This window comes from Sus scrofa, chromosome 5 (assembly GCF_000003025.6).
Source record: "Sus scrofa isolate TJ Tabasco breed Duroc chromosome 5, Sscrofa11.1, whole genome shotgun sequence".
Classification (NCBI taxonomy): Eukaryota; Metazoa; Chordata; class Mammalia; order Artiodactyla; family Suidae; genus Sus; species Sus scrofa.
This window is the reverse complement of record NC_010447.5, coordinates 1-20,576: the sequence shown is the minus strand read 5'-3', so window position 1 is coordinate 20,576 and position 20,576 is coordinate 1. Positions and strand designations below refer to the sequence as shown.

The window sequence follows — 20,576 nt, the reverse complement described above, 5'->3', positions numbered from 1 at the left end:
ATGGCTGATGATCTGCAAGGTCTTTGGTGACTTTTGCTCAGAGACATACCCGCCCACAAAGCAGGCCAACTACTCAATGTTGATGTAATTCAAGCTTTACTATAAATAGAAAAATAAATAAAAACAATGGAAATGATGCACAAGATGATCATAAAACATCCTGGTGAACCACCAGTCTTGGAGATAAGTGGAAAAGGCAGCAGGAGTTCTTGGCTGCCCTTGCCTCCCAAGGAGGTACAACGTCCACACTAAGTCCTCAAAAAAAAAAAAAAAAGGAAAGTCTCATACAGTGAAATAAGGGTTTTAAAGGAAGCTTTCTTAAAGTCAGTTTCTTATAACGCAAATGGATGTGGCTTGTGGACTAACCCTCGATGTCTACAGCAATGTTTGTTTATCACCAAGAACAGCCAGACCTGTCACCAGTGTTCACTTGATTTTAACAGCAAACTTGGGACTGTGATCTTGGCCCTGCTGTTCACCAAGGTACTGGCCACACCTAGAAGAGCTCCCCAAGAGCCCTTCTTCAAATGGCTGATTTAGTTGAGAGACTAAAGAGGAAAAGAAAAGCAATGAAGAGGCCCTGAGGTCAGTTCTGGGAAGGTAAAAAAAAAAAAAACCCAACAAATGAACATCTCCTCAGAAAAGAAAATCATGGACTTGGAGAAGAGACTTGTGGTTGCCTGATGGGAGGGGGAGGGAGTGGGAGGGATCAGGAGCTTGGGCTTATCAGACACAACCTAGAATAGATTTACAAGGAGATCCTGCTGAATAGCATTGAGAACTATGTCTAGATACTCATGTCACAACAGAAGAAAGGGTGGGGGAAAAAACTGTAACTGCAATGTATACATCTAAGGATAACCTGACCCCCTTGCTGTACAGTGGGAAAATTAAAAAAAAAATAAAAATAAAAAAAAATAAAGTAAAAAAAAAAAAAAAACCAACATAAATTTCCCTTTATTTTAGAGCCACACACACAGAATGTTCCCTGATTCTCTTCACTGTCCCACAGAACGCGGGGGAGGGTTATGATGCTACTCTACCCCTAATTCTGGCTCAGGGGCTGGTGTGGACTCCTGTACCTGCGGATGGGGCTGCTGGTGCTGACCCCATCCCTGCCTCTGCCTGCAGGGGAGGGAAGTACTGCGGACGGGTCATGGAAGTGGGGAGGCGAACAGGATGGGTGGGTTTAGAGGAAGCAGAGCAGGGCCTGGGAGTTTTCTCGACTGAGAGGTGAAGGACTGCTGACGGCAGAGGAGTTCTGCACACCCTCCCTCCCCCTGGTCAGCCATGGAGAGCGCTCCTTCTGTGACTCAGGAGGGAGACGGGCTCTTGGTTGTGCCACGCTGCTCTTGGTCCAGCGCATCCTCCTCCTTCTGGTCCAGTGCATCCTCCTCCTTCTGCTCCAAGTCGAAGTTCTGTGAACAAGGCTGTAGGTGAGGCTTGGCCTTGCATTTGCCCAACTGTAGCTCTGACACCTCTTGGGGGCAGTGCCCATGACAAGTGTGAGTTGCCTGCAAAGCCAGCCTACTGGGTTACGTTCTGCGCCCCATCGAAGAGAGGCCATTCTCTCTATGCCACCTGACATTTGGACCTGACCTACCTCAAGCTCCTGCAAAACTTCATCCATGAAGTCCCGGGAGTTCTGTTTGTAAGACACAGCTAATCGAATCGCATCATTGAAGAGCTGCAGGTAAGGTGGAGGTGGTGGGAAGGAAAATAGGGCCCTGAGTGCCAGCGGCCTGGACTCTGCCTGCCCAGTACTCACTGGCCCCATCCCCGTCCTAAATCCACCAACACCCCACCCTAAATCAGCAGGGCCACTCCTCAGTTGACCTTTGCTCTATTACCCTGCCCCCACGCATGGTCGATGTACCTTTTCTTCACCAAGTCCAACCCATCACTTCCCTTAATCCTCACAATGCCCCCTTCCTGTCATCACATGCTCACCATGGCCCCCCAAAACGCCCATCCTCTCCATCCTCCCCACAGCCAGCCCTTCTTGGCTTTACTAGACTGGCTCTGTAGTTTCCTTACCTTCACGACGTTCGTACCATCAGCAGCTGAGACAAAGTACAGGGGCAGGGAGAACTTTCTGGCAAAATTGAAGCTTTTTTGGGTCATCTTTATGTCTGCTGTAGAGAGAAGGCAGGACACTGGCCTGTCTACCAAGGGAAAGGGAGAGTTTTGCGGGGTGGGTCACTGGAGGTCCCCACTGTAGGAAGTGGGACGAGCAGGGACAGTCAGGGGACGTGTCCTAGAAAGAGTTCATTTAACTGGGAACTGTGTCTCGAGCAGAGGGCAGGTTGGCTCGGGTGGGTATTTACTGAGAACCAAAGACCGTGTGTTGGGAAGGAGAATGGATCGCTGACGGTTCGCTGCCCCAGGAGAGGAAAGGAAATGTGTCACGGTGGCCCCCCCAACGATTGCTGGCACCCAGATGCAGGGGTGGCCTTACCATCGATTTTATTAGCCACCACGATGCACGGAATCTCTGGCCTGAACGTCCGAAGCTCTGTATACCAGGTGCCCAGGTTCTTGTAGGTGATTTTCCTCTGCACATCAAACACCTGCAATGACCAGAGGAAGGAAGACAGCCCAGGTGTGTCAGTGTCTCTGCAAGACGCCCCCAGATGACACACACACAGGTGATCACGGGCTGGGCCACATGCTTGGCAACTCTGACCACACACCAACTCTGAGCGGCAGCCTCTCCAACAACAAAGGCTGTGCCTGGCCCACCCTTCTCGGTGAATCCCTCTAGACCCTGCCTCTTGTCACCTAATCTTATTTGCCTACTTTAACCAAATTGTATCCTTTTACTCATCAATAAGTCTATTACAAATTGTAAGCTTTTTTTTCTCAGTCTAATCTTTTTTTTGGTCTTTTTGCTATTTCCTGGGCTGTTCCCGCGGCATACGGAGTTTCCCAGGCTAGGGGTCTAATCGGAGCTGTAGCCACCGGCCTACACCAGAGCCACAGCAACTCGGGATCCGAGCCACGTCTGCAACCTACGCCACAGCTCACGGCAACGCCGGATCATTAACCCACTGAGCAAGGCCAGGGATTGAACCGCAACCTCATGGTTCCCAGTCGGATTCGTTAACCACTGCGCCACGACGGGAACCCCTCTTAGTCTAAACTTACTACTGCTTAAACTCTGTTTAAAAACTCCTTTATAATAATTTTAAATGTTTCTAGAATTTCCTTTTAATTATTTTAGTTGCTTTTAATTTTCAGCTTTTAATTTTGTATTTTAAACTTTTAAAATATAATTTGTCTTTTATTATTTTGGAGCTTATCATAATTTTATTAGCTTTTTATAATTTACAGTTTTTACCTATTTAAAAATAGCAGCAAGAAGCATGAGCACTGCAACTAGCTCTAAGGACAAGGAGGCCAGGAGTCCCAAGATGCTTCAAGGTGCCACTAGAGAGATCCTTCTAGCCCCTTATAGGAGCTCCTCAAAGGCCAGCTTCCTGTTTCTGAGCCATCCTGCGAACAGATTCACAGGCTCAAACATAGCACAGCAATGGACTGAGAAGGAGAACCTGTAACCTGTTTGGATGGTAGAGCTAAACAAGCCAGCCCTTCATGGAGGCAGCATTCCCAGGGCCAGAGGCTTGCCTTGCATGGCGCTGGGCTCCAGTCAGCAGCTGTCACACCTGAGGCAGCAGGAGGTCCCCCTGGGAGGCTCTTCTATGGCAGAGTCCACAGGCCCAATTTCAACAAATGACCACACTGCTTTCCCCAATAAAGACTTCTTTTAAAATACTCTTATAACAAAATTTCTGGAAGCTGCTTCACATCTCCCATGATCACCATCAGGCACCTATTGTCCAGGTCTGGCTTCCTGAGCTTCCTTTCCTTGTTTTGAGAACTAAGAGGTAGCTGGTTAAACTGAGGAGCATACCCTTCGGGGTTTCGAGTGGAAGGTGAATTCCTAGCTCTCTCTGGGACCGTCAGATCCCCACGTGGTCACAAGAAGTCGAGCACTTTCTACCTGCAAGGCCACACAGGGGCTGGTGGTGGGCACCTGCAGATATAGGAAGGCAGGGTGCTGGCAGGACAGACACCCCTGAGCCTCAGAAGAGGGTCCAAAAGGAGCTAACAGAGATGTGTCGGGGCAGTGTCACTTCTGGCACTGCTCTGTCGCCTCTCATCTAACCCTGTCACCCTCTTTGGTTTTGTCCCCTTCTAGGTACTAGCATCACATTTTGGAAAATTTCACAGGATTTTGAACCTAAGGGACAGGAGGGCCTGAGAGTGGAGGTCAAGGGCAGGAGGCCCTTCTCTCTGTCCTTGACTATAGCCGAGTGTCAGGTTCACCCCTGGCTACTGGGGTGGACACCTGGGGACTGTGTTCCAGACAGCAATGCGAGCGGCTACGTGAGAGGGAGGAAGGGGCCAGTTTTGAAGGGAAAGTTCCCTGGGAACCACAGGGCCCACTCAGCCCAGCGCCCACCCCTAGAGAGCAGAGGTTGAGGGAGGCCTCATGAGGAAGGAGCTGTGTTGGCCTCACTGATACTCTGCTTGATGATAAAGCCCTGAACTCGCTTCTCCTGCTCGAAAGCTGCCTCCATACCCGCCCCCCCCGGCATGTTCTCACTCAGAACCTCTGGGGAGCATGTGCAGTCTGAAACCTGCCCAGATCCCTCCCACTCCCAATCTCCTGGCATCCAGCCCTGGTGGGGAGGGCTCAGTCTTGCTGGGCCCCTTATCCCTTTGCCTCTCAGGCCAGACTTGGCCAGAGGCTCTTCCTCCCAGCTGGTCTCATACCATGATGCAGGCGTGGGCCTTGTGGTAGTAGGAGGCGTGCATGCTTTGGAACCGCTCCTGGCCTGCTGTGTCCCAAAAGTCTGCAATACGAACACAGCATTGACGGCCCGATAGGGGCTTGCGGGCAGGGAGCCCTGGATACTCGAAGCATCTTTGTGTGGTCTCCCTGTTCAGAAACACAGGCACGCGTCGCGGGGAACAAGGAGGAACAGAGACCACACAGCTGCCAGGTGTGTCGTTAGGACATAAGGCACTGGGTATGCATGGGGTGGGTGAGAGGGAGCCATGGGGCCAGGAGGAAGGGGAACGTAGACAGGAAGCGCTAAGAGGGAGAGGGTCAGAGCCCTCCTTCCCCTACCCACAAGATGTGGGACCCTCCAAGGTCATCAAAACTAGGCCAATTCCCATGTGCGCTCGTCACAGAGGGTGACACAGTCAGGCTGGATGTGTGGCCTGGCCAAGGGAAAGGCTGTGACTCCACTTAAGGCCAAACCCTGTGCAGAAGACAATACTCAGACCACATCTGTCATCTCTTCACACAGGCTAGTGTGCTGGAACGGAACCCGTGGGCCTCCTCCCAGCCTCCCTGCCTCCCTGGCTCTCTGGGGGCACCTCCCACTCCTTATTTGTGCCTGGGGTCTCCCTCCCTCCCACCCCTGCTCTTCCCTCTGCAGGCGGTGTGGCTTGGCCCTGTGCAGCTCACCCACGAGGACGGTCTTGCCGTCGACTGTGGCCCTGTGCTTGTACAGGGTGAGGGCATACGTGGACAGCTGCTGCGGCTGACTGCACTTAGGTCAAGGAGCAAAGATGAATAAAAAGAGAGGTAAGAAAGGTGCGGGGGGAGGTAGTTGTTGGAATGGGCCTTCTCTCTCCTTAGAAAAAAAAAAAAGTTATTTAGATTTTAAATTGAATGAATGTTACAGACAGAGGATCAGCCTCGAGTATCCAAGGAAACAAAGGAAAGGTGAGGCGTGGGAGAGGCTGGGATTAGGTCCCGAGCATCTTAATCCATGGGAAAACAATACTTCCTGAAGCTGCAAGATGCAATGTGGTTTAACCACCAGAGCTAGGATGATGCAAGTGGGTGGGTGCAAAGAGAACTTGGCAGAATGTGAAGAGAGAGAAACTCAGACTCTACCTTGGGGGTGGGGCCCAGGGCAGGGAGCAGGAGGCTCCAGGGCTCTTTTCATGCACAGTTCTCAACGGATCACTTGGGAAGCTTCAAGAAGCCATCTTAGGAGCTCCCGCTGCGGCGTAATGGGATTGGTGGTGTCTTGGGAGCACTGGGACACAAGCTGGATCCTAGTCCAGCACAGTGGGTTAAGGATCTGGCATTGCTGCAGCTGCAGCCTAGGTCACAACTTTGGCTTAGATCTGATCCCTGGCCCAGGAGCTCCATATGCCATGGGGCAGCCAAAGCATTAAAGAAAAAGAAAAGAAAGAAACCATCCTAGTTGCCAGGGACAGTCTCATTCCATACCTGCACAAAGCAACAACTCATGTTAGGAGGCTGGGGCTGGCAGTTCCTATTTTAGAAAGTTGATTCATACCAGAGAATTTTTAAATATTAGAGAGCCATGGAGTTTTCTTGTGACACAAGCAGGTTAAGGGTCCGGCATTTTCGCATTGTCACTACAGTGGGTTTGGTCGCTGCTATGGCACAGGTTCGATCTCTGGCCTGGGAACTTCTATACGAAGAGAGCACGGCCAAAAGAAAAAAAAAAAAAGATCTGAGAGCCCAAGCACTTAGGTCAGAGATGCTAAGTGACCTCAGTGCTAAGTTCTAACTAAGAACACCAGGGTTACTAAGAGCAACAGGGCTACTGAGAAGGAGGGAGTGGGGTTTGCATCCAGGCATCTGACTAGGTGCTGATAGCCATTCTACTACCTTCCTAATAGAAAGCAAATCCAAATGCGAGTAGGCCTTAAAACACGCAGCATTAATTACATGTGACGCCATGTGGGTCAGCCCGTGAGAGTCCAGGGTGGGCAGTGGGGCTGAGCTGGCATGAGGGTAGGAAGGGCCACAGGAATGGGAACATTTCAACCGTGAAGGATACAATCCGTCCATGAGAAATCTCTCCATGAGTCTGTAAGGAGAACGTGCAAGGAGGTCAGGGGCTTCCCTCCACACTCCTCCTCCTGATTCTGTCGTGCTGCCCAAGGGGTTGAAAACCTGGAAGACAGCTTCCCCTCCCATTCCTTCCACAGCTACACAGTTTTCCTTCAAGGACAATGGCCGAGAAGCATCTATCCTCTTCCTGTCTCTTCTGAAGTTCCTGCTGTCCCTTGGCTATAACAGCAACCCACGAGCACCCACATAGGCTTCTCCCGCGGGCAGGGGCCCCGGCTTACTCCTTTCAGGGAGTAAACAAACCGTGGTGCATCTATACCATGGGCTACTACTCAGCAGTAAAACGGAACAAACTACAGAGACACAAAACAATTTGGGTGGCTATTAAGGGTATTACGCTGAGTGAAAAAGGTCACATGCTGTATAATGCCTTTTACACAAGATGACGTAATTATAGAGAGGGAGTGGAGTAGTGAGCACAGGGGCTGGGGTGGTACAGGGTGAAGTGGGGTGGGTGTGGCTCTAAATGAGCAGCGGGACCAAGGCCTCTGCCGCGACGGAAGAGCCTTTGTATCCTGATTCCAGTGATGCTCCTGCGAATCTACACACAGGACAAAATGACACAGAACTATACACACGCACTGAACTAGTACCAATCTCCTGAATTTGGTATCATACTATGGCTAAGACATGAGTGAAGGGCACACAGGCCTCCTCTGGACTCTGCAACATCCTGTAAATCTTATTTCAAAATGAAAGGAAAAAACCCGCCTCGGGGTTCCATGCCAATCACTGACAAAGAATTAATGTACAGAAACAGCAAATGGTTCTGATATGTGAATGAGAGAACACGCGCACAACCTGGGTCCTAAGAATATGAACAGGCAAGTCACAGATAAATGGCTAACAAATATGAAAAGATGATCAATCTTTTAATTTACTGATTTTAATGCAAAGTAAAATAAAATGAAGTAGCACCCACACCCTTCAGATTAGCAAAACTGGAAAAGTCGTGTGACACTAAATGTTGGAGCTTTCGTGGGGCACCAGAAACTCTTGCACTGTGCTGGGAGGACTGCAAATGTAACGTCACTATTTTGGAGTAACTGGATTGTCTTAAAGTTTGAGCTAATCCTCAAACTTGGCAATTTTACCCCAAGTCTAATAGGATGTGTGCCCAAGATGTTAGGCATAAAATTCACTGCAGTATTGTGTCTAATATCATAAACATGACAAATACATTTAATTCCTGCCATTTTTTTTTTTTTTTTAACTGAGTGCTTGCCATTTGCCAGATACTATTCTAGGTGCCATGATGTAACACTGAACAAAACAGATGAAAATCCCTTCTTTATGAAGCTTTCATTCTGGTGGGTGAAGACAGACAACAGACAGGCTCTTAAAATATATACATGTATGGTTACTGGATTTGGAACAAAAGCATTACTGGAATTCGGTGGGGCAAACGATTGTTCTATCAGTTAGTGGTGTGGGAACAATTAGATATTATCCATGTATAAAAAACTGAATCTTGAGACATTACACAAAATGGTGGAACTGGAAGTTCTAGGGGTCGCTCCCTCGACTAAAATAACCAGTAAACTAGAAAAAAAAAGATCAGAAACAGGTAGTTCTGAACTCTGGAACCTGACCGGACACCACAGTCAGGAGAGTGCGGTCTGGCACAGAATGACACGCACAAGCCAGCAACCACCACCCACCCCTCAGGCTGCTGCGGCTCTGCAGTGACCTGTGCTCCAAGGGTCTGGCTGGCAGTAGAAATTCTGTCCTCAAAAAGTTGGGCTTGAGTGTTTTGGTAAGTTGGTAGATCCCTGAGGAATCAGACCTCAGCTCTCTCAGGGTTCAAGCTTCCTCTGCTAGCACCTACCAGAAATGAAAAGGATAGGAATACCTTGGGTTTTCTTTCCCTTTTTGGAGCTGAACATTTGAGAAAAGCTTTGTCAGGTCACTATCTGACCACAGATAATGGAACAGAAATATCAGTGACCACACACAAGGAACATACACATAGCAAAAATAGTACAGAAAAGTTAAAAATGGATGCTCTAGACCTAATTAAGCAGAAATGAGCCATCCTTGATGAGTGGGAGTATCTGAGTCCAAAGTCACCACATTAAAGTACTCAGGATGGGAGTTCCCACTGTGGCTCAGTGGATTAAGAACCTGACATAGCGTCCGTGAGTATGTGTATTCGATCCCTGGCCTTGCTCAGTCGGTTAAGGATTCGGCATTAGTTGCGAGCTGCAGCACAGGTCACAGGTGCAGCTCAGATCTGGTGTTACTGTGGCTGTGGTGTAGACCACAGCTGCAGCTCTGATTCGACCCCTGGGAACTTCCATATGCTATAGGTGTGGCCTTAAAAAGAAAAAAATACTCTGAATGTCTCATTCTCAATCAGAAAAGCAGAAAGCATACAAAGAAATAGGAAGGTATAGCCCATTCATATGATAAAAAGAATTCCACAGAAACAACCAATGAGGAAATCCAGACCCTGGAATTACTAGTCGAAGATGTTAAACCAATGATCTTAAATATACTCAAAAAGCTAAAGGAAACCAGCAAGTAATGTGTAAACAGAATGAGAATATTAATAAAGAGATAGAAATTATGATAAGAACCAAACAGATACTCTGGAGTTGAAAAGCACAATAATTTAAATGAGAAACTCAGTAGAGGGTTTCAACAGCATACTTAAGCAGGCAGAAGAAAGGATCAGCAAACTTAAAGATGAGGTAACTGAAGTGATCCAGTCTGAGAAGCAGAGAGAAACATAAGTAAAAGTGACCAGTGCCTAAGGAGCCTGTGAGACAGCATAAGTCATACTACATGTGTTTCATAAACTGAAGGGGGTGGGGGCTGACAAAATATGCGAAGAAATAGTGTCTAAAAACTTTCCAAACTCTATGCAAGACATGAATATACACAACCAGGAAGCTCAACAAACTCCAAGCAGGACAAACTCGGAGATCGACATTATAAGCAAACTGTCCAAACCCAAAGACAAAATTCTCAATCAGATAAACAGACAATTTCTCATCATTCACAACTCAGGTCAAAAGGCAGTTGAATGACATATTTAAAGTCCTGAAAAAACCCAAACGAACTTGTCAATGAAGAATTCTATGTTCAGCAAACTATCCTTCAAGAATCTTGGAGACGGGAGTTCCCGTCGTGGCACAGTGGTTAACGAATCCGACTAGGAACCATGAGGTTGCGGGTTCGGTCCCTGCCTTGCTCAGTGGGTTAATGATCCGGCATTGCCATGAGCTGTGGCGTAGGTTGCAGACGTGGCTCGGATCCCGAGTTGCTGTGGCTCTGGTGTAGGCCGGTGGGTACAGCTCCGATTGGACCCTAGCCTGGGAACCTCCATATGCCGCGGGAGTGGCCCAAGAAATGGCAACAAGACAAAAAAAAAAAAAAAAAAAGAATTTTGGAGAAACTAAGACATTCCCAGATAAACATAAGCTTATGTGGCTCATTACCAGTAGATCTGTCTTATAAGAAACGGTAAAGAGAATCGCCTAGGTTGAAATGAAAGGATGCTAGAAAGTAGCCTGGAGCTGCATGAAGACATAAAGACCTCAGTAATGGTAGCTACATAGGTAGATCTCAAAACCAGTATTCTTGTACTTTTGGTTTGTAACTTGTCTTTTTTCCTACATGATGTAAAAGACAAATACATAAAACTATAATTTCAAATCTATGTTAATGAGCACTTAATGTATAAAGATGTAATTTGTGACTAAGCAACACAGAGGAGAGGGATAGAGTTCTGCAGGAGCTGAGTGTTTGTGTGCTATTATAACTAGGTTGGTATTCAAACAGGATGTTATAAGTATTAGACATGAATTATAATTTCCAAGGCAACCATTAATAAAAAACAAAAAATTATACAAAGAAGGAAGGGACTCAAAATAGCACAGTACAAACAATAAACTAAACACAATTATGGTCTTTATTGCCTTTATCTCAGTTTGTATCTCTGCAAATGAATTTTCTAGTTTTTCTTGGCTCCTCCTTATATTTTCTAGTTCCTTTCTGAGGGAATCTGCATTACCGTTCATATCCTCTCTTAATTCCGTCAGTATTTTCACTGTCTCCCTTTTGAACTCAATGTCTGTCAGACTGCAGGGGTCTGTTTCATTGTTGACTGCTTTAGGTGAAGTCTCCTGTTTTAACTGGGAATGGTTTCTGAGCTTCCTCATCTTGCTTGTGTTTTTCTTTCTCTGTGAGTTTGGGGAAGCCAAACCGTAGTCTTGTAAGTCTATTTCTAGCAAGAGTATCTCTTTGAATTTTTGGGGGGAGTTACTATTTATTTTTGGTGTGGGAGTTTGAATCTTTGCTGTGTCTTTCTTTGGTGTGAGCAGTCTGTTAGCCCCAGGATGCTCAGTGTGTTTTCAGGGGGAAGGGGGCAATGGGTAGGGCCAGCATTCAGTGCCTGGTTGTTGGGCTCTCAGCAGGAGCAAAGACCTACAGGAAGGTGGCACAGTTGACTTTTATTTACAGGGCCCTGGGAAGAGGTAATGAGCTCTAGATGGATCTGCAAGTTGACCAGAGCATTTGGCTGTAGCTGCAACAGGGTGCGTGAGTTCCCCGGGGAGTGAGAGCGAAAACGGCTTGTGTTTGATTGCAAGTGCCCTCCTCTGAGGTGATTGGAACCGCAGCTGGTGCCTGTTCAGGAACCTCTAGTGGGAGTGGGCCGTGACCGTCTCTAGCTTCAGTGATAGCTGAGGTGGTTTGCCTCCGCCACCTGCAGACCGTGCATGAGGTGATCCGTCTTGCTTAGCCCACATAGGAGGTGCTGCACGGGCGCTTCCCAGCTGCAGGATCCTGAGACATGACAGAGATCTGGCATGTGGGCACTGCCCTGAACATTCAGCAGTGGCAGTGCTAGGGCCGGTGTGTTCCCAAGGGTACGGGACCACCAATAGTTGGTTCGGTCACAATGCTGTCCTCTGTGGTGCCCTTGAGGTGAATGGGGCTGCAGTTGGTGCCTGTTCACTGACCCCTGGTGGTGTCCGGCCACTGCCACCTCTAGAGCCAGAGGTAACTGTGGTGGTTTACCCCTGCCACCTGGTCCTGCTTAGCCCCCGCAGGATGAGCTGAGCAAGGTGCTCTTCGTTGCAGGTTCCTAGGAAGGGACAGTGACCAAGCCTCTGGGCCCCTCCCAGAACGTTTGGGAGTGGCAGCTGCAGGGCGTGTGTGCTCCCAGGGAGCAAGAGCAACGTCAGGTGGTGTTTCATTGTGTGTCCTTCTCTGTGAGGCCCTCCGGAGTGGCCGGGGCTGCAAGGGATTTTTGTCGAGATAGTCCCAGCTGCGGCAGCCCACGCCCACCTCTGGAGTCCGGAATAATTGTGGTGGTTTGCTCCCGCCACCTGCGGGTCCGGTCCACCGCGGGCCAGCAAGCGGCTTCCCGCTGCTGGAGACACCAGGTCTGCGGTGGGCCACTAAGCGACTTCTGGTCGCAAGAGGAGGCTGCGCCTAAGATGCACAGTCTAGAGCGGTGCGTTTGTGGCTTCCTGCGGGCGGGACGGCCCAGAGTGCGGGGGGCGGGCATGTGGCTTCTGGCCATTCGGCGTGGGGGGTTGCTGCACCGGGGACACTTCGCCCCCTACGAGCTGGCAGGCAAGCTGGCACTCTGGGGCCCAAGGAGTCGGCTGTGGCGGCGGCCCGCCCCTTCTCCTCTCCCGTCCCCAACAATGACGCCTTATCTCTCCTGCGGGTCCAGGCCTTCTCCTGGTTTCCCTCTGCCGCTGGGCTTTCCACTCCCCGGGCTTTCCACTCCCCGGCCCTTGGTGCGCCGCTCCCCACCCCCTTAGGCTGTCTCCACACCCCCAGCCCCAGCCCGCTCCCAGGGTCGGACCTCCGGAGCCTGAGTCTCAGCACCCAGCCCCCACCCAAGCGTCTCAAGCTGTGGCGTCTGGGCCAGTGGTTCAGATGATCTGTGCTTCTCTCACTCGGCCTTTCGGTTCTCAGGCCTGCTGCTGCGATTTCCTCTGTCTCGGAGGTCCCTCCGATTCTGCTGATCTTTCCGTTGGTTTGGTGACTTCCCAAGGTGTGGGTTCCCTTTCTCCTTGAGAGCTCCCTCTCGGGAATGCTAGTCCTGTCATGGTCCCTTTTCTCTCTCTCTCTTTTCCTTTGTTCTGTCCAGTTATGTCAAGAGTTTCTTGCCCTTTTTGGAAGCAGAACTTCTTCTGCCAGCATTCCAGTTGATGTCCTGTGCAAGTCACTTTACATGTAGATGGGTTTTTTGATGTGTTTGTGGGAGAGGGTGAGTGCTTCCTCTTATTCTTCCACCATCTTGCCTCCTCCCATCCTATGTCTCTATCTATTTATTGATCGTCCAATCTATCAATCTGTCTACCATTTTCTCTCTATTAATTTATTTGATGTCGGTGGCCCGGTGGGAAAAATCAACTCTGCTTGTGGACAGCCAGTAAAACACTGGACTGTGGAGGTGTTTGTTGTTGGAGATTGAATTTACACTGGTGTCTATGGAAAGAGCAGAAGGATTTTATACAACAGGTGGAGTGATAGATCCGTCTTCCCATTTCCTATCTGAATTGAAAGGTACTTATTTACAAGGAGGAAAATTCTTGAGGCATGGAATGCCCAGTGGACCAAGAGATGCTGGGGGAATTGGCAAGCCAAAGAGGGGAGAGCGGGGATTTTGTCCGTTTCAGAAAATAAACAAGGGCCTCAAAGATTTTGGAAAACCCACATTCTTGCAAGGAAAGGAGAGCAGAGCTGAAGTATGTGTGCAGTGGGGAAAGGTGCAAAAGGGTACGTATGTGTGGAATGTGGAAAGGTGTGGAATCGACAGAGCCCAGCAGGGTATGTCTGGCATATGGCAGGGTGTGAACCAGAGAGTCGGCATTCCTTGGCCGTCGGGAAGACCGCTGTGGCACCATCCAAAGGGCCTGGGGGCCGCTGAGCTGGCCTTTCATTGCAGAGGCCCCTGGTTTCCTCTATTTGTTTCCAGGTCTACACATCGGAAGGGATGTTTAATGAGTATGGTTCGGTCGCTGAATTACACAGGAAGTGGTGTCGGTGGTGTCCTTGACTTAGATAAGTCCTCTGAATCCAGCGACACGTGCTGCTGGGCAGCTGTTTTACAAACATGTGGGCAGGCTCTCGGCTTTCCTGATGAGAACCTGTGTTTCCAGTGAAGGGGAAGAGCCACAGCCCAGATGTTTTCCACAAATCGGGGCAGATTGTCCGCAGTATTTACAAGACCCCTGCCTCCGGGGAGAGCAGAGGTGGTCAGATGTCTCCCTGCTGTCCAGCTGGTGCTCGCACCATGATTTCTCCAGCACGCCCTGCACATCCAGCGCAGCGCTGACATCTGCATCTGCATCGCACAAATGCCTGTGCCTCCCTGAGTGTGCAGCCTGGATAGACATAGAAATACCCTTCTAGAGACATGTGCAGAGATTGGCTTGGCATTTGCCATCAGTTATTTTGCCCATATGAAAGAGAGTCGATTCATAATAACACTGTTTCTCCATAACCATAGTATTTCCCCTCTGGGCTGGAAATTGAGGCTGTTCCGTCCAACAGAGCTGCCCCCACTGATGTCAAAATAATTTTATTTGCACTATGGAAAAATATTTTGACAGGCTTGCACAGTGGACCTGGAGGGCCTGAGGAATGTTAGGGTCCAAGAAAGGAAAGCTGACTATGACGGTTTCCAAAAAAAAAAAAAAAAAAAAAAATCAGGGGCCAAAAGAACTTGAAAAACCCACAGTCCTAAAAGAAAGTTCTAGCAGAGCATGGGAAGGTTTGGAAAGGGGAAACGTGTGGAACGATGTGAGAACACCTGTTTGGAATGTGGAAATGTGTGAATCCTGCAGAGCAGAGCACAGTAGGTCTGGAATATGGCAAGGGCGGAACTAGAGAGTCAGTCTACTTGTCTCACCGTGAAGACCATAGTGGCTGCATTCAAAAGGCCTGGGAAACTCAGAGCTGGCCTGTCATTTTAAAGGGCTTTTATGGTCCTCGCATTGCTTCCAGGGCCTCAAATTTGAAGGGAATTTTAAATGACCATGAGTTCTCAGCTTTTGCTCAAAGTCTTGTCATGGTGTCCTTGGTCTTGATAAGCCTTTGGTTTCCAGTGACCGCACAGCTGTGCAGCTCTTTGAAAAACATGTGGGCGGGCTCTCCACCTTGTGGATGAGAGCCCTGTGTTTCTGGGGCTGTGGAAGATCCAGCAGCCCCTCTGATTTCCATAAATCGGGGTGGAGCCTCCTCAGCATTTGCAAGACCCCTGTCTCCAGGGAGCGCACAGTAGGCCAGCAGTCTCCCTGCCATTCGGATGCTTCTCCCACCACGGATTTCTCCAGCACATCCAGCGGTATGTTGACCTCCGCCTCTGGGCTGGGGGTTGCATCACCCAAATGCCTGGATGTCTCCATGTGTGTGCAGCCTGGACAGACAAAGAAATGCCCTTCAAGATGGCATGTTCTGAGATTGGCTCGGCCTTTTGCCAGCCGTCATTCTGCCTGAAGAAAGAGACTCGCCTCAGTAACACTCTCTCCCCTTGACCCCAGTATTGCTTCTCTGGGCTGGAAATTGATGTTGTCTCGTCCAAGGGTTGCCAGGCACGTATCGAGTCACCTGACCAGAAGTCCTAACAGGATTTCTCAGAGAATATACGACCTGTTTTTGCTGGCCAACCTTTCTGTCCTACTTAAATTGTTTTCATGATTTCAGTTGACACAACTTGGGATTTAGAATAGGAACGGCTGTCGAATTGTCTCTTCCCCTGGCTTCAGCACAACAAATATCTATATATACCTGTGGGTTTATTTGCTTCTTTCCTTTTTTTGGATTTTTTTCCATTATTGGTTATTTCTGGAGAACTTTGAAAACACCTCTTCTTGTGCATACATCGCATTCCTGTGAACTATTTTCCACAGGCGAGGCCTTTCTGAACGAGAGAACTCTGAGCAAGCCGTGCATTTTGTACAACCCTGGGCAGTTAAGGAATCTTGATTCGAGTACTGAGGGAAATTGTGGAACTTATTTCTGTCTTTCAAGGTCTTCCTTCCCCCTTTGTCTTCCTCACTCATAACCCCTGCTCCCTTTCTCCCTCTCTAGAACTTAAGCTTTTCTTAACCAGTCCCTCATTTCCCTGGGCCTGGAGGCTCTGGACAATTCCTTTTTTAAAAAAATAAATTTCCAGTTGTTGGATTCTCAGAGCCACATTGCTAGTAGATGAGAAAGCTGGAATTCAAAACCAGGTAGTCTCTTTCTTTACTTTTTTTTTTTTAATCTTAAAATTTTATTAAATTCGTAATAAAAGGTTGAAACTCAGAGCTAGATCACTTAACCCTTTATCTTTTTAGCTCCTCCCAGCTCAAAATGCTTGCATCTCTTAATAGACAGCATTCTCTTAGATCTGAAGCTGGGCTTAGGGCATTCAAGCCTCAGCGCAAACTTCTTTGTCGTTTTAGCCTTTTTCCGGAAAATCGGCTTAGTCTGCCCACCACAGCCATTCTGCTTCCTGTCATCACGCCGCTTTCCCGGGGCGTACAGAGAATCCCTGCCCTCTGGTACTGTGTCACTTTGCGGGGTTGGTGCTTGCCCCGCTTCTTAGAGAAAGTCTGGCAGGTATTAGAAACATGCACCGTATTGGCGCGAGCGCTGTCGACACGGAAAGGGCGGTTTCTTTCTTGAGCCTGGAATCTGAGTCGGTGTGGTGTATTTACTAACAGATTGACATGCATGGGCATGAGGCATAGAACTGAGGATGGGAGAGCGGTTCCGTCCCCTTGGTCCAAACACCAGTCCGAGCCTCCCCGTGGAGCGGCTGGGGAACCAGGTCACAGCAGTTCCACATCTTCACACTTCCTTCGTGTACACTTTGCGTCCTCATGACAACAGATCTTGTAGGAAACCCATTTTCCCAAAGATCCCAAAGTAGGGCATGCAGAGTGGCAGCACTCCCCAGCCTGGCGCACACACCCGTGAGTATGTGCATTCGCACACACACATCTATTCTCTATGTGGTAGATGCTGTAATTAGCTCTTTACAAACTTCCAAAGGACAGACACCTCTCATTGTCAGCTCTTTCCTTCCCTCACCGGTTTTCCCAGTTCTTTTTTTTTCTTTTTGCTATTTCTTGGGCCGCTCCAGCGGCATATGGAAGTTCCCAGGCTAGGGGTTGAATCGGAGCTGTAGCTGCCGGCCTACACCAGAGCCACAGCAACTCGGGATCCGAGCCGCATCTGCAACCTACACCGCAGCTCACGGCAACGCCGGATCGTTAACCCACTGAGCAAGGGCAGGCACCGAACCCGTAACCTCATGGTTCCTAGTCGGATTTCTTAACCACTGCGCCACGACGGGAACTCCACCGGTTTTACCAGTTCTTGCTTGTTTCCTCCAGTAATACTTACGTACCCGTTTCAGAAACAGTTGCTCTGTAGCAGACCACCTCCAGCTCAGAGGAGCCAAACAACAACCATCTTATTATTTCTTACGGTTTCTGTGAGTCAGGCTCAGGGACTCTCCTGCCAGTGACATCAGACAGTGACTGCAGCTGTAACAGCAGATTCAGCAGAGAGCAGGTGTATGAATCCGCTGGGGCTGGAGGCGCCCCCTCTTCCCTCTTCAGGTAGTCTCAAGGCAGAGGCCGCCACAGAGGAAGTGCTCAGTCACTGGTAGCTGTTCAGTTTATTAGCTGCATGGAAGCCCCCCACCTCCGCAGCAGATCATGGGGGAATGTTTCCCAGGTTGCGAACATTTGTTCTTATCATTATTGCTTAGCATTCATATAAGTTAATGCTCTTAAATCATCTGACAATAGTTTATTTGTAACTTAAATGCCACTCCTGACAGAAGGTAGGTACTATAGTAAAGCAGGAATAAGGAGAGCATAATTAAAAGAGTATATTAAGGAGATAAGTAATTTGAGTGACTGAGACTATGACTCTGAACACTGACCTAAAACTGGGGGCTGATGGTGGAGGGATTTTCTTCCAGCCTACCTGGTCACCTGACCCTCCTCACCTGTTGTGCATGTACTATCCCTCCAGAGAAGGCCTGGAATTGCTTTGTTTCCACTTTTCCACTCAAGGACTTTACAGTATTCAACTAGTGTTTTTAAATCTTTACAAGGTGTTACATTGCTATTTCCAAGTGCTGTTGGAGTTCCCATTGTGGCTCAGTGTTAATGAGCCTGACTAGTACTTGGCTTGGATCCCTGGCCTTGCTCAGTGGGTTAAGGATCCAGCGTTGCTGTGAGCTTCGGGGTAGGTCACAGATGTGGCTTGGATCTGGTGTTGATGTGGCTGTGGTTTAGGTTGGCATCTGTAGCTCCAATATGACCCTTTGCCTGGGAATGTCCATATGCCGTGGGTGTGGCCCTAAAAAAAGTTATAAATGCTATTGATTGAATGTTTGTGTTCCCTCCAAAATGCATGTTGAGGCGTTAATCCCCGGTGTGATGGTGTTGGAGATAGGGCCTTTGGGAGGTAACCAGGTTCAGATGAGGTCATGACGTGGGGTTCTCAGAGTGGGATTGGTGCCCCAACAAGAAGAGACCAGAGAGCTCCTAGCCTCCCCCTATGAGAATACAGCAAGCAGGCAACCATCTGAAAATCAGGAAGAGAGACCTGTCCAGATACCCAATATGCCAGTACCTTGATTGTGACCTTCCCAGCCTCTAGAACCATGAAAAATAAATGTCTGTTGCTTAAGCCATCTAGTCTATGGAATTTTAACTACTCAAATTGACTAGGGCAATAAGGTAATCAAATATTTAGATTTAGAAACATTTTCCCATAGAAAACTTGATTTAAAAATAATTCACTTCTGGAGTTCTCTAGTGGTTAACAAATCCGACTAGGAACCATAAGGTTGCGGGTTCGCTCCCTGGCCTTGCTCAGTGGATTAAGGATCTAGTGTTGCCGTGAGCTGTGGTGTAGGTCGCATACACAGCTCGGATCCTGCGTTGCTGTGGCTGTGGCATAGGCCAGTGTCTACAGCTCCAATTAGACCCCTAGCCTGGGAACCTCCATATGCCGTGAGTGCAGCCATAGAAAAGACAAAAAATAATAATAACAATAATTCACTTCTTACCTAAATTTGTAAGGTAGTTGAAATAGCAAATTTTTTTGTTTTTCCTTTTCCATACACCTGCAGCATATGGAGGTTCCCAGGCTAGGGGTCACATCGGAGCTATAGCTGCCGGCCTACACCCCAGCCACAGCAATGCCAGATCGAAGCCACGTCTGAAAACTACAACACAGCTCACAGCTGTGCCACAGGTGTGGCCCTAAAAAAAAAAAAAAGAAAAGAAAGAAATGACTTGGAGATTATTAGAGGGAAAATACTTGAAAACCCATGTCCAGAGCAGCTGACAATTGTGCCATCCTTTCTGCCTCATTTGGTGCCCTAGAGTGACGAGAGTGGGGAATTAGGCCCAGGGTGGCCTCAAAGTTAACCTGCCTCATGGTTAACTCCTGTCTAGTGGCTGAATGGGAGAGTTTTGCAGGCTGGGGCATGGCTCAATAAAATGATTATTAGTGGTGCAGGCAAAAAGTGAAGCCAGAGTTCCAGCCGCATCAGGGTTAACCGGTGACTTCTATTGGCCCGAACTTTGCGCGACACTTTTAGTTGGCCCATATCTCTGTTCTGGAGGCTCCATCTGTCTGCTTTGTCAATACATAGCGCGTACATCGCTGTTACTTCACACTCTATCCTTCTCTTTCTGGCTATAGCCTGTGACCAGCTGTTTCTATTCGGATAAGTGTTATAGGCTGGTTAAAGACATAAACCAAATATATTATCCTTTCTGTGGAGTTGGAGAACCACGTTTCTCTGTGGGTCAATCACTCCTGCTTTAACAGCAAAGAGACCTAGCCTAGTACAGAAACTTGTCTTTTCCCGCTTAAAGCAAAAAACCAACAAAGCTCTGGCTGAAACAAGATGGACAGACACCACTTAGAGCTGGTCCAGAGTGATAGGGCACAGCTTACTCTGGGCAGCAAGAACATCATTACGGGACCATATCAAAGACATTCTTTTTCTCACATTCATCCTCCATCATGGCCAGTCCATCACACAGACAGGCGTCTTTTTTACGAGAAATTTCGCAGTGTGATTTAAGAAACTGTTATGGGGAAGTAGGGAGTGGATCAATGCAGTTTCCTCTTGTGCTGGCCGATTACACCAGCGGTCCATGTCTGTGCCTCCGTGGGAGTTTAAGCTATCCTCCAACCCACACAAGATCTACTGTAATTTGTACTGTTCTAGATCCATACGGTTGAGTGCGAATTAGCTGGTATAAATGAACTTGATCCCCTAGGCATCCTTGGCTCGCCACTAGGCAGAATGTGGGGTTTGAGAAAAGCTGTGGATTTTTATTTTTTTTTTTAAAGGGGTGTGGTGGGATCTTTTGTCGTCTTTTTAGGGGCCTAGCACGGCTGCAAACCACACCAATTACGCGGAGTTGCACCGCTTCTTGCGATGGAGGGTCGCAATAAGTGGACAGTGCTCTTGGACAGGGACAACTGGAGGGGTTAAAAAAAAGTCGGAAGAGGAGTCCCCTGGAGTTTGGCTGGTGGGCTGTGTGGCCTTGGTAAGCCTCGCTCTTCGGACATAGAACTGCGACCCAGAGCCCAAAAACGAGCCACCAACCATCAGGCAGGCAAAGCAGCCAGACGCGGAGCCGCCGCACCCATCCCCGAGCCGTGT

General features: G+C 48.6%; 1 protein-coding gene and 1 pseudogene across 3 annotated transcripts; both read right to left on the bottom strand.

The window, feature by feature from the left end:
* RABL2B (RAB, member of RAS oncogene family like 2B) lies at window positions 78–10,231 on the bottom strand. Of its 3 annotated transcripts, none has more exons than XM_021091266.1 (7): window positions 6,840–10,231; window positions 5,483–5,562; window positions 4,780–4,859; window positions 2,459–2,570; window positions 2,038–2,135; window positions 1,604–1,687; window positions 78–1,418 (listed from the first exon to the last, which is right to left on the bottom strand). In XM_021091266.1, exons 1-7 carry the CDS (start codon window positions 6,977–6,979, stop codon window positions 1,314–1,316), a joined length of 699 nt encoding a protein of 232 aa, XP_020946925.1. In that variant the 5' UTR covers window positions 6,980–10,231; the 3' UTR covers window positions 78–1,313. The 3 variants fall into 3 exon arrangements, with proteins under 3 accessions (XP_020946925.1, XP_020946923.1, XP_020946924.1); XM_021091264.1 differs by having other exon boundaries at window positions 2,038–2,165; window positions 6,840–10,097; XM_021091265.1 differs by having other exon boundaries at window positions 2,038–2,132; window positions 6,840–10,097.
* On the bottom strand, window positions 16,193–16,839 carry LOC110260600 (annotated as a pseudogene).

Coding starts and splice junctions, on each gene's coding strand:
- RABL2B (XM_021091264.1), bottom strand. CDS start 6,979: ATGGGAGGGGAAGCTGTCTTCCAGGTTTTCAACCCCTTGGGCAGCACG. Junction 5,563..6,839: donor AGATTTCTCATGGACGGATT/GTATCCTTCACG, acceptor ACCTAAGTGCAG/TCAGCCGCAGCAGCTGTCCA. Junction 2,571..4,779: donor AGGCCCACGCCTGCATCATG/GTATGAGACCAG, acceptor TGGTCATTGCAG/GTGTTTGATGTGCAGAGGAA.